At 37.8% G+C, this 17,517-nt stretch overlaps 1 protein-coding gene across 4 annotated transcripts in view; it reads left to right on the top strand.

Annotated features, from left to right (window-relative positions):
• Positions 1-5,980, top strand: part of PAK1 (p21 (RAC1) activated kinase 1) — a 170,495-nt gene extending 164,515 nt beyond the window's left edge. For all 4 annotated transcript variants that reach the window (XM_066249597.1, XM_066249589.1, XM_066249579.1 and 1 more), the window contains 2 exons: positions 963-1,100; positions 4,645-5,980. In XM_066249597.1, coding sequence (XP_066105694.1) covers positions 963-1,100; positions 4,645-4,731 — 225 coding nt within the window. In that variant the 3' untranslated portion in view covers positions 4,732-5,980. The remainder of the gene's footprint in view (positions 1-962; positions 1,101-4,644) is intronic.
• The last annotated feature ends 11,537 nt before the right edge of the window (positions 5,981-17,517 follow it).

The raw sequence follows: 17,517 nt of genomic DNA on the forward strand, positions 1-17,517 counted from the left end.
GGTCAGTAGGGTGCGATGGGCATAAGACTTGGATATGAATCAGAGGACATGAGCATAGATGAACTGTGTGATCCCAGGCATATCTCTTGATGTTTCTGGACTTTGTCAAATGGGGATGATCATTCTTGTCCTGCCTATTATCTAGACTTACTGTGATCTTTAAAGTATTGAGTGCTTAAAAAGGTTTAGTATTACTCCTTTTCCTTTTTTTAACCTTTCCCAAGAGATGCGTCATAGTAGGGGACCAGGAAGGCAACAGTGAAACAGGTTGCTGTTTTACAGAACATTTCCTTTTCATATTCCTTTCCTGCTAGAAGACATCCGTTCTTAGATGACTGGGAAATTATTACTGAAGGCACTGGTAATTTCTTCCTGCAAATGGGCAGATATGTAACCTCAGGATAAATGAATAATGAATCCTATAGATCTGTAATCAAGAATAATTATAAGCCTTTGGGTCTGTAACACAATTCCTAAGTTTACAAAGTACTTTCCAGTATACCATCTTGTTTTATTTTTATAGATGTGTGAGAAAGCACTGTTTTATTTGAAAGATTTTATTTACTGGTTTTACAGAGAGAGTGGGAGGGGTGAGGGAAGCGAGAAGTATGGCTGCTTCACTTTAGTTGTTCATTGCTTGTTTGTCGCTTGTCGTATGTCCCTTACCCAGGCAAGCCCAGGGTTTCAAAGTAGCGACCTCAGTGTTGCAGGATGACGTTTTATCCACTGCACCCCCACAGGCCATGCTGGGATTAGCACTGTTAACATCCTCGTTGTACAGATGAGGAAGTTGGAACTTCACTGGCTTGCATGTGGTCACATGATTTTAACTGTTAAACCTGAGCCTTAGGTCACATTCTTCCCAGTATACCCAAGCTGCCTCTTTGTGTCCTTGAGGCATGTCTGGGGCCAAGAGAGAACCTCAGTTCGAACCTAAGGTAATTCTCCATTTGTGTCACCAGGCCTTGTACCTCATTGCCACCAATGGGACCCCAGAGCTTCAGAACCCAGAGAAGCTGTCAGCTATCTTCCGAGACTTTCTGAACCGCTGTCTTGAGATGGATGTGGAGAAGAGAGGTTCAGCTAAAGAGCTGTTACAGGTAACTGTCCCTCTGCAGGGAAGCACCTGATTCTTGGAATCACTAAACCAAGCCTCATTTGCTTCATTTTTGTCTGTGTGGTACAGGTTATTATAGGTCATTCTTCTTTCCAACCACTTTCCATACTCAACCTATATTCCGAGCTCCCTAACCATCTTCATCCTGGGCCTTTGCTCCTGTTACTCCCTTAGGCTCTTCTTCAGCCTATTAAAACTTTGCATTCCACCAAGCTCTGCTTAAAGACCTGCTTTCCGAGCTCTTGTTGAACTTTGCCTGTCTCTTTAGCACTTGTTTTGTTCTGCCTGATTTAGTCTAGCAGAGTTTGAGTCTTGAGGGAGAAGAAGTTCTCTGATGTGCAAATATTATAAAAGTTATATTTTACTGGGAGATAAACTCAAAAGATGCATTTTCAGTAAAAGGATATCAGAGGACATAGCGTAGCAGGGGTCTCAAACTCGGGCCCGCGGGCCGCATGCGGCCCGCCCACCAATTCTGTGCAGTCCGCACACTGGCCCGCAGACTAATAATCCACGAAGTTTGATTAGTCTGCGGGCTGCACAAAATTGGTGGGCGGGCCGCAAGTGGCCCGCAGGCCGCAAGTTTGAGACCCCTGGCGTAGAGGATAGAGTGAAGCTTTTCAAGTCTTATTCAAAACCCTTTCGGATGGTGGCAGTGACATTGACCAGGCTTGGGGAAGCCTACAGTCGGGTTTACCAAGTCTGTACTACCACCTGTGTAATTCTAAGTATGCAGCATAATCATTTCACGTGGTTGCATAAACTACCTTTAGCAGGCCATATTATTTATATTTAACATTTATGTTTCAGGCACAATTTCTTATTACTAGTGTATTTTGCTACAGCGCCTGTGGTGATTTAATATAAGTATCACTTGCAACTTTATGACTGATTAATCTGTAGGCACACACGTTATTTTTATATTATGAGAATCAAGAGCAACTGAGGAGGGCAGGCAGAGCAGACCTACACCAATACCCTGCATTAAAGTTAGTTATGAACATCTCTGTTTTTCCTACTAGCTTATAACCTCCATTTTATTACTCTCGGGGTCTCCTCTTACACTTATGACCTAATTCACAACAGGTATTCAGAAAAAAAAAGTTATATTGAATGGAATTGCTTAAAGTATTTACCTTCATTGAAATGTTCGCCTCTGGAACATAGTTAGCATTTCTTTGTAATTGGAGTTACTGGTTACAAAGCACTGGTCTATTTGGTATGAGATCTGAATTTTGCCAAGTGTAATACAATAGCCTCTAGAATCTTCAGGACTAAGAGCCCCTTGTAACAGGCAGTACAAATAGGATCCCTTCATATGAGGTCCTGGAAACCCTAAGCATTGGGAAATGTGCAAATACTATTTTAAGCCTATGATTGGTGAAGCTATTGTTAAATTAGGCACTAAATTGTAGTTATTGAGAGATTAGTGCCCTCTAGAGTTTTCTTTCTGATATAATAATATAATATAATTAATAATAAAGGCATTAAATATAATCTTTACCACACTCTAGACACTAAGCACTTTATATATTTTTCATCTGTACTTTATAACAACCCTGAGAGCCATAGGTTTTGTTACTACGATTTTTACATGTGAGAAAACTGAGGGTTCAAGTGTTTTGTAACTTTTCTAGATTACATAGCCGATAAGCGGTGAATCCAGGATTTCAACCTATGTTTGTTTATTAGGCTCTCAAATTTGTTTGCTCTTGGCCACTGCTCATTTGGCTTAAAGAGTGTAAAACTGGAAGGGCCTTAGGGTTTCTCCAGTCTATTTTGTTCCTTACATAGAGAAGGAAACTGAAGCCTCCTGGATGGGTATTTGATCATGCTGCTATTTCAACCCAGAGGGTTGTAGAAACGTGATCTGAGGACATCGGCTCTTTAACTTCTTACTGTACATTGTAAATACTCAAAACCATGACTTTCAGAATCTTAAATAAGGAAAGCTTCACATTTATTTCTCCTGTGCGAACACATATGTGGACAGAAGTACATAGGCTGTTATGTTGGAATTAATAGCTGCATGATTTAGCCAGATCTTCATTCCTTTCATAACCACCTCTTCTTCTCAGTACCTCTTTATGGCCTATCTCTGTACAAGAGGAAGCTGAAGCAACTTCTAGCAAAGAATGTGTATATATGTCAATATGTGTGTCTATACACATATAGAACATGATTAAAAAGGGACTTATCAGGATGGCAAAAAAATCAAATATGCAAATAATTTGAGTTAAATAGTTTTGTTTAATTATCAAATTTGGTTCTCAGTTTTCTGGTAGTCAGGATAGGAAAGGAAATCTTTCTTATCAAATGGAAGAAACATCCCCCATCCTCAAGACGCAAGTTTTTTCAGTACTATATGCAAGAAAATTGTTTTCAGGTAAGAGGCTTTGAGTCACATAAAGAATTGTTTGTCAGCCTGACTAGGCAGTGGCACAGTGGATAGAATGTTGGCCTGGGATGCTGAGGACCGAGGTTCAAAACCTGAGGATTATAGACATGACCCCATGATTGCTAGCTTGAGCCCAAGGTCACTGGCTTCAGTGAGGGGTCGCTGGCTCAGCTGGAGCCCCCTGGTCAACGCATGTATGAGAAGCAATCAGTGAACAAGTAAAGTGCTGCAACTATGAGTTGATGCTTCTCCTTTCTCTCTTCCTGTCTGTCTGTCCCCTTCTGTTCATCTCTCTCTCACTCTCTCTCTCAGTTAGAAAAAAAAGTTTTTATAACAGTTTTACTGAAAATGTAGATGCAGTTTTCAAGTGGTGTTTTCTCCAAAATGGTCTTCTTTAACAGTGGTGGATGTAGCACAAAGTATAGCCCAGTAAAAGTGATTTGGGAAAGGACCAAGCTATTGACCATACTGGATTAATTAGCCCTTCTGGACTTAAGGATAGCATAACAAATTATGAGATCAATGCTCCTGAAATGCAGTATTACAATGTACCATTGAGTCATGATTAGTCAACACCTTCCGCCAGAGGAAATTATTATTCTAATGATTACTATATGTTAGTCTTACCTAATATGATATAAACTCTCTTGTATCTGGCTGGTTTCACTCAACATAATGTTTGTGGATTTCATCTTATTGTCAGTGTATCAATTATTTATTTTTTTTATATCTGTAATTATCTGTATAGTATTTTATGAATATAGCATTATTCATTCTTTCATTCCCTTGGACATTGGGGTTCTTTTTAGTTACGACTATTATAAGTAAAGCTGCTGTGAACATTCCTGCATGTCTTTTGGTGGATACCAAATTCCTTTATCTTGGGAATATACCTAGTAGTGGAATTGCTGGGATATAGGATAGATTGTGTTTAGTTGAAGGTAGATATTGCCAAACAGTTTTCTAAAATGGTTTGTTATCTTTTAAAGATGTCCTTCAATTTGGGCATGATCTAAAGTTTTCTTTGTAGCATCTTGTGCAAACATGGGTGCCCTTAACCTCTTGTAATGGTTGCTGAGGAAGAATGGTAAATAGTCATATGTCTTTTGCTCTTTTTTCTCTTTTCTAGCATCAGTTCCTGAAGATTGCCAAGCCCCTCTCCAGCCTCACTCCACTGATCGCTGCAGCGAAGGAGGCAACCAAGAACAATCACTAAAACCACGCTCACCCCAGCCTCATTGTGCCAAGCCTTCTGTGAAATTAATGCTCTTTACAGAAATGCCTACCCCTGATGCTCTCTCTTCTTTGCCTTGATCCTCCCATTTCCTGGTCTAAGTGCTCTCAAGACTTTGATCCTTGAAAACTATGTGTCCAGCTTTGAAAAGAACTGCAACTGACTAATCAGATGATGGTCAACTAAATAAGGAATTCCCTCTCAATTTGTGGATGTGAGGGTGGTTTATGATCAGGGCCTGTATGAATAAACCCTTGAACTCCTGTTTCTACATACCAAAATCTTCTCCATATACCGCCTCCCTCAAGCCCCCAGCCAATCAGTTTTTGACTGTATAAATTTTTGGCTTTATAACATTATCAATTTGTAATTGGTTGAGGTTTCTTTAGGGCTTGATTTTTCTGTGACTTAACTGTCCAGGCACCTTATTGTACTTGAAAATTGCAACAGCTTGAGTAATGCCGTGGTGGTTGATAACCTATCAGGGACATGAAATAGCTCAACTTCCTGGACACAGCTGATCCTGATGTGGGAGAGACAGCTACCATGTTTTTCTTTGTGTGTGTTCCTAGCAGCTGTTTGGGAGGATCTTGACCCAGTAGTGTTCCCCATGCTATTTCTTGTGAAATGGTCTTGGCTATGTAGCAGCTTCTGACTCCCTACATCCCCTAGGCTGCTGTTCCCATTCTGTCCTTGTTTAGATTATTAAGTTTCCTAGGGCATATGCTGGGTGAGAACAGCATGAGAAGTCAGGAAAAATAATTTAGCTGCTTTTAGAACAAGGCTGGACGTCACCTGTCCAGCTATACTTATGTGATATTTTAAGAACTCAGTCTCTTTCCATTTGGGATAAGGAGCTGAAAGATTAACGGAGATCTTCTGATGGCTCGAATCTTTAGGTTAAAGGGAAGGATCTCCAAATCTGAGACTACATGTTAGTTTTGGATAGATTTGGAGGCTTGAGATGATACTCTGCCAGCTATGAGGGGACCCTGTTTTTACAGTGCATGGCCAAGCTCTCTGCAAATGCAAGTGCTTGTACTGGGTTTTTGGGATGTTTGCTACCTCCTGCTATCTTTGTGGTTTTGGTCCTTCCACTCTGGTTGGACTCCTGGCCAGCATTGTGGCTTGTCATGTCAGCCCCATTGGCTACCTTGTCGTGCTCTGAGGTACCACTGCCTCTGCAGCACAAGTTTTATTTCCTTCAATAAAAGGAGATTAAAATACTCTAGTATGAGTATATGCCTTTGTTTCTTCCTTTCCTCTTTTCCTTTATTTCATGTTTTTTTTTAATTTTGAAATAATCTCAAACATAGAAAACTTAAGAAAATATATAAAACAATATATTCTTGAACCATTTGAGATTAAGTGCAGATAAAATGCTCTTTTACCTCTATATACTTTAATGTGTATTCTTTCTTAACACATTTATTTTAAATATAAATGAAGAGAAATGGGCCAAAATGTTTGTATTTTATAAGGTATTGGCTGAAGCAGTTGAGCCTGAAAAGACCTATGATCTGTGCCTGCAGGTTGGAGACCCAGAAAAGCTAGTGATGCAGTTCAAAAGTCAGATAGCCAGAGAGCCAATGGTATAGATTTCAGTCAAATTCTGATGTCTGAGAACCAGGAGCACCAAGGGCAGGAGAAGATCACAGCCCCAGATCAACAGTCAGAGAGAGAGCAACCTTCTTCCACCTTTTTGTTCTTTGCAGGCAACTAATTAGATGATGCTCAACTGCATGGGGAGGGCCATCTACTTTACTGAGTCTACCAATTCAAATGTGAACCTTTTCTGGACACACCCTATAGACACACCCAGAAATTGTGTTTAATCAGATACTGGGCATCCCATGGATCAATCAAGTTGTCATATAAAGTTAACCACCACACTCCCCAGCTCCCCCTTCAGGTGAATGAGGTGATTAAATGAGCTGACGACTCTTCTAAATACTATGTGGTTATGGCTTTTAGATCAAGGGGTCATGTATTAAGATTGATGGCCCCAGTATTATTTTGTGAAAAGAAAAAATACAAAGGCACAGGAGATCCTCCATGCAGTTACTGAAAGGACAAGTACAATTGGACTGCTTATGTGTAAGAGAGAAGGAATGTTAGATGCTGGTACAGAAGTGATGAGAACCCAAAGACTACCTCCTCACTTTGGGATGAAAGGGTAAACTGGTTAGTCGGATTAGGCTTGAGGACTTGTTAGCTGATTGCCCCTCTACAGTTTTATATATATATATATATATTTTTTTTTTTTAATTTTTTAATTTTTTGTATTTTTCTGAAGTTGGAAACGGGGAGGCAGCCAGCCCCTCTACAGTTTTAGAGTTGTGTGATTAGTTGGATATTAGAACAGAAGCATTAACTGTCCTGTGAACTTTGCAACACTCAATTTAAGCATTAAAGGATGACTGTTAACTGCTGGGATACTGACATCTACTCAGATGATGGAACATTCTTTTTGCCTAGGCTGTTTAACACCGTATTTCCATGCCTTTTAATGTCTGCAGAGTAATGGAGGCAAGAGAACTCTGAAAGTCTCTGCTCACAGACAGTTGCTGATTATCTAATCTCATAATGGTGCTGAACATATCTATCTCCTATGTGTTAGTTTTCTATTGCTACCTAACAAATTACCACAAACACGGTGGCTTAAAATGAAACAAATTATTTCACAGGTTCTATACTTCAGAGCTGTAAGCAAGCAGGGCTGGATTTTCTGCTCAGGGTCTTATTAGGCTGAAATCAAAGTGCCATCTTAGAATTCTCCCCAGCACACCCTACCATGTTCTGTCTGCTCTCAGTCATCTGTTAAGGATCTAGGCTCCTGGATCTAGGGGTTTAGAGCTCAGAACTGAGGTCAGAGCTCGAGAAATAGCCAGAGGAAACAAAGATTAAGCAAAGTTAAAACAGGCCCATTGTTTGAAGCCAGTCAGGGAAAAAAACGAGAAAAATAGTAAAAAAAAAAAAAAAAAAAAGAGAGGCAATCTATGAATAACCAAGCTAATAAAAATAGTTAATACCTGACTGAATGGTTAACAAAAACTAAGTTTACATAAATTATTTTTATAAGAACCCAAACAGAACAAAGCAGAGACTATGCCCTAGAAGGAGCATTTCAGATGTGCTGCTCCAAGCTAAGGGTGCGGTGGGCTTTAAATTCATTCTCCCAGAACCTGAGGGAGCATCTAGGCCACGCCCACTCCCACCCACTCAGGTGCGTCGTTCAACCCCACCTCCATCTTGAGAGACGCTGGTCTGCGCCAGTGCAGGATCCCGACTTGGGTTTGGGCTTTGAAGTCACCGTAAGTAATGTGTCCAGCTACCTGTTTCCCACTTAAGCGTCTCCTGAAATAGGAGCTATATTTAATATCAAGTTGGCAGCCAAACCCGAGGTCCTTGGACCCAGCTGGCTCACCGTGTCGGTTGAACCTGGAGCTGCCATTCCCTGCAGGGCTCATAGGAGGAAGCTGAGACCAAGGGGCTTGCACCTGTGCGGGTCAGTCCCCATAGGACAAGGTCACCAAGTCCCGCAGACCCAGGGTGGCCTGTGGTGGGCTTACCGGAAGTCCCCTGCAGGTGTGAAGGGCTTGGCTCCTTTGTTTCTTCTGTCTGCACATCACAGCCCAACGTTTGGTGTTGTTCAACGTCTAGAAACAGTTATTTAATGAATTCTGTCCAGTTTTCTGGTTGTTTATGGTGGGAGGCTAAGTCCTGTTCTAGTTCTTCTATCCTGACAGTCACACCCTGGTTTTTGACTCCAGCAGCTGAGTGAATAATGGTTCCCCTGAATGAGGTGGGAGAAACTTGGGGAAGAATGGATCTTGGAGGGAAAATCAAGGATTCAGGATAATTAAATTTGAGAAGCCTGTGAGAAATGCAGGTGGAAATTTAAGTGGGCTTTCAGATATATGAATTTGGGAATCAGAGAAGAAGTCTAGAAGGGAAACAGTATTTATTGATTTTCCCCTAAATGTAATTAAATTTTCAATGTGCACTTGGCTACCCTGCCTGGTAGACTCAAATTTAAAGGACCTGTAGATATGTGGGAAATGGTTGTGATAGATTCTGGATAAAATGCTGCCTTTTATTGAGTATTCAAGCTGTTTACTGTCCTCTCAGTCACAGAGCATTTGCTCATATCTCTCTTTGGCAATCTAATATTTACATATTTACCACATAAACACCAAGTTTGTGTAGTTTTTAAAAAATTTACTTATTTTTATTTAGACAGATTTAACAGGGTGACATTGGTCAACTAGAGGACATAGATTTAGAGAAAACATATCCACATCATTTGGACAGTTGATAATGTTGTATACCCATCATCCAGAGTCAAATCATTATCCATCACCTTATATTTGTTTCTCTTTATGCCCCTTGCCCTTCCGTCACCCCTTCCTTTTCCTCCCTTCCCTTCCCCCTGGTAACCACTGCATTCTTATCTATGTCCATGAGTCTCAGTTTTGTGTCCCACCTATGTATGGAATCATACAGTTCTTAGCTTTTTCTGATTTACTTATTTCACTCATTATAATGTTATCAAGGCCCATCTATGTTGTTATAAATGATACTATGTCATCATTGCTTATGGCTGAATAGTATTCCATTGTATTATATATATGTACCATATCTTCTATATCTAATCCTCTGTTGAAGGGCACTTCAGTTATTTCCATATCTTGGCCACTATGAACAATGCTGCGATGAACATGGGGGTGCATGTGTCTTTACGATGTTTTCGAATTTTGGGGGTAGACACCCAGTAGAGAGATTGCTGGGTCATATGGTAGTTCTAGACTTAATTTTTTGAGGAACCACCATACTTTCTTCCATAATGGTTGTACTAAATTACATTCCCACCAACAGTGAATGAGGGTTCCTTTTTCTCCACAGCCTCTCCAACACTTGTTATTACTCATCTTGTTGATAATAGCTAACCTAATAGGTGTTAGTGGTATCTCATTGTAGTTTTTTTTTCATTGTAGTTTTGATTTGTATTTCTCTAATAGCTAATGAAGATGAGCATCTTTTCATATATCTGTTGGCAATTTGTATTTCTTATTGGGAGACATGTCTGTTCATGTCCTCTTCTCATTTTTTTTATTGGATTGTTTGCTTGTTTGTTGCTGAATCTTGTGAGTTCTTTATTAATATTTTGGATATTAGCCCTTTATCTGAGCTGTTGTTTGAAAATATCATTTCTCATTTAGTTGGCTGTTTGTTTTGTTGTCAGTTTCTTTTGCTGTGCAGAAGCTTCTTAGTCTGATATAGTCACATTCATTTATCTTTGCCTTTGGGGTCAAATTCATAAAATGTTCTCTATGGCCAAGGTTCATGAGTTTAGTACTTACGTTTTCTTCCATGTAATTTATTGTTTCAGATCTTATATTTAGGTCTTTGATCCATTTTGAATAAATTTTTGTATAAGGAGACAAACTGCAGTCAAGTTTCATTTGTTTGCATGCGGCCTTTCAGTTTTCCTTGCACCATTTGTTAAAGAGGCTTTCTTCTCTCCATTGTGTGTTTTTGGTTCCTTTATCAAAGATAATTTGACCATATATATGTGGTTTTATTTCTGGGCTCTCAATTCTGTTCCATTGGTCTGTGTGTCTGTTTTTCTGCCAATGCCATGCTGTTTTGATTATTGTGGCTCTATAGTGTAATTTGAAGTCAGGTATTGTAATGGCTCCAGCTTCGTTTTTTTTTTCATTAGGATTACTTTGGTTATTAGGAGTTTTTTATGGTTCCATATAAACCTAATAATTTTTTGTTTCATTTCTTTAAAAAATGACATTGGAATTTTGATGGGAATTGCATTAAATTTATATAGTGCTTTGAGTAATATGACCATCTTAACTATGTTTATTCTTCCTATCCAAGAACAAGGAATATTTTTCCATTTCATTGTGTCTTTTTTGATTTCCTTTAATAATGCTTTGTAGTTTTCAGTATGTAGGTCCTTTACATTCTTTGTTATGTTAATTTCTAGGTATCTTATTTTTTGTTGTTGTTGCAACTGTAAAAGGGATTTTTTTTTTTTAGTTCATTTTCCAAAGTTTCATTGTTGGCATATAAGAAAGCAATAGACTTCTGTGTATTAATTTTGTATCCTGTGACCTTACTGTATTGGTTTATTGTTTCTAAAAGCCTTTCTGTGGAGTCTTTGGGTTTTTTGATATACCGGATCATGTCATCTGCAGAAAGTGTAATCTTGACTTCTTCTTTCCCAACATGAATGCCTTTTAATTCTTTCTCTTGTCTGTTTGCTCTGGCTAGAGCTTCCAGCACTATGTTGAATAGGAGTGGAGAGAGTGGGCAATCTTGTCTTGTTCCTAATTTTAGAGGAAAAGTTTTCAGCTTTTAACCATTTAGTATGATATTAGCTGATGGTTTGTTATATACGGCCTTTATTATGTTGAGATATTTTTCTTCTATGCCTATTTTATTGAGTGTTTTAAACATAAAAGGATGTTGTATTTTTTTTAAATTTTATTTTATTTATTTATTTTTAGAGAGGAGAGAGAGAGAGAGAGAGGGAGAGACAGGAGAGAGAGACAGAGAAGAGGGGGAGCTGGAAGCATCAACTCCCATATGTGCCTTGACCAGGCAGGCCCAGGGTTTCAAACCGGCCACCTCAGCATTTCCAGGTTGATGCTTTATCCACTGCGCCACCACAGGTCAGGCGGATGTTGTATTTTATTGAATGCCTTTTCTGCATCTATTGACAGAATTATATGGTTTTTGTTCTTTGTTTTGTTGGTATGGTATATTATGTTAATTTGTTTATGTATGTTGAACCATCCTTGTGCTTCTGGGATGAATCCCACTTGATTGTGATGTATTATTTTTTTAAAGTATTGTTGTTTTCTATTTGGTAGTATTTTGTTTAGGATTTTTGCATTTGTATTCATTACAGATATTGGTCTGTAGTTTTCTCTTTTTTTTTGTATTGTCCTTGCCAGGTTTTGGTATGAGGGTTATGTTGGCCTCATAAAATGTGTTTGGAAGTATTGCTTCTTCTTTAATTTTTTGGAAGACTTTGTGAAGGATAGCAACCAAATCCTCTTTGAATGTTTAGTAGAATTCACTAGTATAGCCATCTGGCCCCGGACTTTTATTTTTGGGGAGGTTTTTGATAGTTGTTTTTATTTCCTCCCTGTTTATGGGTCTATTTAGGCTTTCTACTTCTTTGTGATTCAGTTTAGGAAGATTGTATCTTTTTAGGAATTTATCCATTTCTTCTAGATTATTGAATTTGGTGGCATATAGTTTTTCATAGTATTCTACAATGATCCTTTGTATATCTATTATATCTGAGGTAATTTCTCCTCTTTCATTTCAGATTTTGTTTATATGAGTCCTTTCTCTTTTTTCCTTAGTGAGTCTTGCCAGGGGTTTGTCAATTTTGTTGATCTTTTCAAAAAACCAGTGTTTTGTTGTATTGATTTTTTCTATAGTTTTCCTATTCTCTATTTCATTTATTTCTTCTCTAATTTTTATTTCCTTTCTTGTGATGATTTTGTGTTGACTTTGTTCTTCTTTTTCTAGTTCCTTAAGATGTGATATTAAGTTGTTTACTTGGGTTCTCTCTTGTTTTTTGATATAAGCCTGTAATGATATGAACTTCCCTCTTATTACTGCTTCTGCTGCATCCCAGAAATTTTGATATGTCGTGTTGTCATTTTTGTTTGTCTGTATATATCTTTTGATCTCTGCTTTTATTTTTTCTTTGACCCCACCGTTTTTTAGAAGTATGTTGTTTAATTTCCACATTTTTGTGGATTTGTTTACTTATTTTTTGCAGTTGAATTCTAGTTTTAAAGCCTTATGGTCAGAGAATATGCTTGGTATAATATCAGTCTTTCTGAATTCTGATGTTAGTTTTGTTTCCCAGCATATGGTCTAATCTTGAGAATGTTCCATGTACACTGGAGAAAAATGTATACTCTGACATTCTGGGATGAAATGTCCTATAGATGTCTATTATGTCCATTTGTTCTAGTGTTTCATTTAAGGCCAATATTTCTTCATTGATTTTCTGTTTGAATGAACGATTTAAAGCCATCAATGATATAATGAGATCTCTAAGTATGATTGTATTTTTGTCGGTTTGTATTTTTAGATTCGTTAGTAGATGTCTTATATATTTTTGTGCTCCCTGGTTTGGTGCATATATATTAAGAAGTGTTATGTCTTCTAGATACAGTGTCCCCTTTATCATTATGAAATGACCATCTTTGTCTCTGGTTACCTTTGTTGTCTTGTAGTCAGCATTGTCAGATATGAGTATGGCCACACCTGCTTTTCTTTGGATATTATTTACTTGGAGAATCATTTTCCAACCTTTCACTTTGATCTATTTTTATCCTAGTAGCTTAGATGTGTCTCTTGAAGGCAGCATATAGTTAGGTTTTGCTTTTTGATCCAATCTGCTACTCTGTGCCTCTTTATTAGTGAGTTCAATCCATTTACATTAAGTGTAATTATTGACATTTGAGGATTTCCTATTGCCACTTTACTGCTTTCTGATAGTTCTGTGTCTTGTTTGGTGCTTTTCTTTTGTTTTTCTGTCTTTTGTTTTTGTTTGGTGGTATTGCATACTTCTTTCCTCTATTTCTTCTTTTTTTAAGCTATGTGTTTCAGTAGTGGCATTTTCAGGGAGTGGTTACCATTAGGTTATTCAAAGAAATGTTATCATATCATTAGAGTCCATTATCTCATGAGTGCTTCTGCACTCCATCTGGTTTTGCTACTGCTGATCTTTATCCTCTCCCCTTTAATGTTATTGTTGTCACAGATTATCCTTGTTTTTATTATGGTCTTGTTGGAGCTTTTACTTGTAGTTTTGTCTTGTTTTTTGTATCTGGTCAGATAACCCCTTCAGTATTTCCTGTAGTGGGGATTTTCTGGTGATAAATTCTCTCAGTTTATCTATGTTTGTAAATGTTTTCATTTCCCCTTCATATTTGAAGGATAGCTTTGATAGATATAGTATTCTTGGCTGTTAGTTCCTCTCTTTTAGTTCTTTAAATGTTGGGTCCACTCTCTTCTGGCTTGTAGAGTTTCTGCTGAGAAATCTGATGATAGCCTAATGGACCTTCCTTTATATGTTATATTCTTCTTTTCTCTAGCTGTTTTGAAGATTCTTTCTTTATCATTGACTTGTGATAATTTCATTATGATGTGCCTTAGACTAGGTCTATTTGGGTTGAAATAACTCAGTGTTCTGTTTCCTTCTTGGATTCAAGGCTCTAACTTTTGCACATGCTCTCATCTATTATTTGTTTGAATATGTTCTCCATTCCCTTTTCCCTTTCTTCTTCTTCTTCTTCTAATATACCCATTATTCTTATATTGCTTTTTCTGATGGAGTCAGACAATCGTGTAGGGCTTTCTCATTTTTTTGAATTCGTGAGTCTCTCTCTTCTCTCTGTAGTATCTCTAGCTGTCTTCAATATTACTAATTCTCTCCTCTATCTGGCCTGTTCTATTAGCTAAGCTTGTTAACTCATCTTTCATTTCACATATTGAGTTTTTCATCTCTGTTTGGTTCTTTTTTATAGTTTCAGTTTTCTTGGTGAAGTACTCTTTTTGTTCATTAAATTGTTTTTGGAGCTTACTAAATTGCCTTTCATTTTCTTGTATCTTATTATGTTTAGAACTTCAATTTTGAATTCTCTGTTATTTAGCTCCAGTGTTTCCATGTAATTGAGATTTTTTTCTGAGATTTTTCATCTATCTAAGCTATCTGTCTTAAATATCCATATTTGATTTTATTTTCCCTGATGGCATTTGATAGTGGTATTGTTAATAACTCTAACAAGAGATAACTAAAATAAAATAAAAAATAAATAAAAAATACAGTGAAAAAATGAAAATTTTATAAATTATGATAAGTAGGACAAACACTACTGATAAGAAACACAAAGAGAAAAATTGAAAAAAGAGATAAAATGAAGTCATAAACAAGCAAAATGCCACAAAAAGAAGTGTGAGTCCAAAATAAAATAATTTGATGAAAAATGATGTTCAGGTGAGAGGAATAAAAATAAAAAAGGAGAGAGAAGGGGAAGAAAAGGGAAGGGAGAGAAAAAAAGAAGTGTCAGAAATGAAAGCCTTGCAATAACTAGGAATAAAATATATAACAACTGAGGATAATGAAGTTCAAATGGGAAAAAAAGAATAAAGAAAAAGAAAAGAAGAAAAAATGAAAAAAGAAAAAAATATTTTTTCCAGTTTTGAGAGGTAACTTCTTTTTTCCGGTAGGAGGCTCCATACTACAAGATTTGCCTCTGCATGATTCTTGGGTGGAATTCTGCTGAGTCATCACTGTCTTAATGATATTGGCAGGGCCGCAGTTGTGTTGGTAGGAGGGGCTTGTTGTTAGGGCTTTGCAATTTTATGGCTCTAGCAATGGCCATCTGGGGTCCTCTTGTGCCCCTTCCATATGGTACCCATGTCCCAATAGAGCAGGGGATTAAGCGCCTAGGCATCCCTGCCTCTCACAGGAGAAAGCAGCCTGGAGACTCTACTGAGGGGGCTCTGCCACTGCCACTGTTCACACAGCAAGGGGAGCAATGCAGGACCCAAGAGGCTGGAGTGACACAGGCTGGTCCCTTCTTTGATACCACTCAAAGTGTAGCCATGGGCAGGGCAGGAGCTGTGCACCACAAGCTGATGCCTGAGCTTCGGGAGCAGGTGGGGTGCAGATCATAGATCAAGTGCGCCTTCACACCACACAGGCCAAACTCCACGGGCCACGAAGGCAGCTGGAACGTGCCTCTGTGCTAGACAGTCCAAACTCCGCAGGCCCACATGAGCAGATTGAGCATGCCTCAGGGCCCTGTGGGCTGATCATCACAGGTTATTTGCATGTAGTTCTTGGGAGCGCACCACAGGCTTTGCGTGCACCCAATGCCTGCAATTGCAACAGACGCTGGGAATCGGCCCTGCTCCTGGTCTTGGTTGCTGGTCTTATTTCAGCTCCTTCCCCTCAGTCTTCTCTTCTCCCTGCTCTGAAACAAAGCCCATGCTAAAAGTGCCTCCCTCCCTCAGATCTGTGAGGAAAGAGAAAGACTCTGTCCTTCAAGCTTTTTCTTCCGTGAGCAGATTCTATCTTTGGCCTGCCTTCTCGTGTTATCATACCCTTGTTTATCTGGTGTGTATATATGTCAGATTCATCTGTTTTTTTTCTTTCTCTGTTTATAGTTGTAGAATTTGTTGAAATTTCAAGGGAAGAGATTGGGAGTATCTCTCACACTGCCATTCTCTGATGTCACTCTCTCAAGTTTGTGTGGTTTCATCATCAAATAATTCAAACTGTTTTCTCATTTTCACTGTGATCACTTTCCTTTGACCAATGGTGTTTTTTTTTTTTTAAATATGGTTTTAAGTGTGGAGGTTTCTCAAAAAAATTAAAAATAGACCTACCTCTTCTGGGTGTTTATCCAAAACACTAATTCAGAAAGGTATATGCATCTCTATGTTCATTGCAGCATTATTTACAATAGCCAAGATATGCAAGCAACCCAAGTGGCCCATCAACAGAAAATTGGATAAAGAAGATGTGGTACACATATATACGATGCAATATAACTTGGCCATAAAAAAGAAAAGAATGAGAGATGTTACCATTTGTACCAAATGGATGGACCTAAAGGGTATCATGCTAAGTGAAGTAAATCAAACAAAGACAACTGGTACATGTTTTCACTTACACGTGGAATCTAAATAAAATGAACAAAGAAAACAGACTCATAGATGCAGAGAACAAACTGACAGTTGCCTGACAGGAAAAAGTTGAGGGGCTGGGTAAAGGGATTAAGAAGTACAAATTAACAGTTATAAAATAGTCCAGGGATGTAAATTATAGCACAGGAAATATAGTCAATAGTATTGAAATGATTAGGTATGCTGTCAGGTGGGTACTAGACTTATCAGTGGGATCACTTCATAAGTTATAAAAATGTCTAAGCACTATGCTATACACCTGAAACTAATATAACATTAAACGTCAACTGTAAGAGAAAAATTAAAAAAATAATAGTATTTAATTTTCAAATGTGGAATTTTCTAGGTATCATTTTCTTCTTATGGATTTCTGATATAATTACAAAGTAGAAGAAAATATACTCTTAAGATTTCAATTTTTAGAAGTTTATTAAAACTAGTCATATAGCTCAATACATCATTTTTGGTGAATGTTCCATTTCTGCTTGAAAGGAATATACATTCTAGGCCCTGGCTGGGTAGCTCAGTTGGTTAGAGCATTATCTCCATAAGTCAAAGTTACAGGTTCAATCTAGGATCAGGGCACATACAAGAATCAACTAATAAATGCATAAATAAGTGGAACAAGTTGATGACAAGTTTCTGTCTCTTTGAAATCAATCAATCAATTTTTAATAAAATGAATGTACATTTTGTAGTCATTGAATATAGTGTTTTATAACTAGTTTGTTAATCAAGTTGTTAGAATCTTCTATATCCTTCCAGATTTTTAAAAATCTGCTTACTATATCCTTTATCGAGATAGGTGTGCTAAATCTCCATGATTGTGGCTCTGTTTTTTTTCTATAGAGGCTATGTGATTGGGTGCCTATAAACTGAAATAAGAAAATCATTTTAATTATTATGAAATGTCCCTCTTTGTGTCTACTAATACTCTTTCCTCAAGATTTTGATCTGCTGGTAATATAGTGAGGTATGGCTCCAATTCTCACTCTCCCTTTATTTTTATTTTATTTTATTTTTTCC

The sequence above is a fragment of the Saccopteryx bilineata genome, chromosome 1 (assembly GCF_036850765.1).
Source record: "Saccopteryx bilineata isolate mSacBil1 chromosome 1, mSacBil1_pri_phased_curated, whole genome shotgun sequence".
Taxonomy (NCBI): domain Eukaryota; kingdom Metazoa; phylum Chordata; class Mammalia; order Chiroptera; family Emballonuridae; genus Saccopteryx; species Saccopteryx bilineata.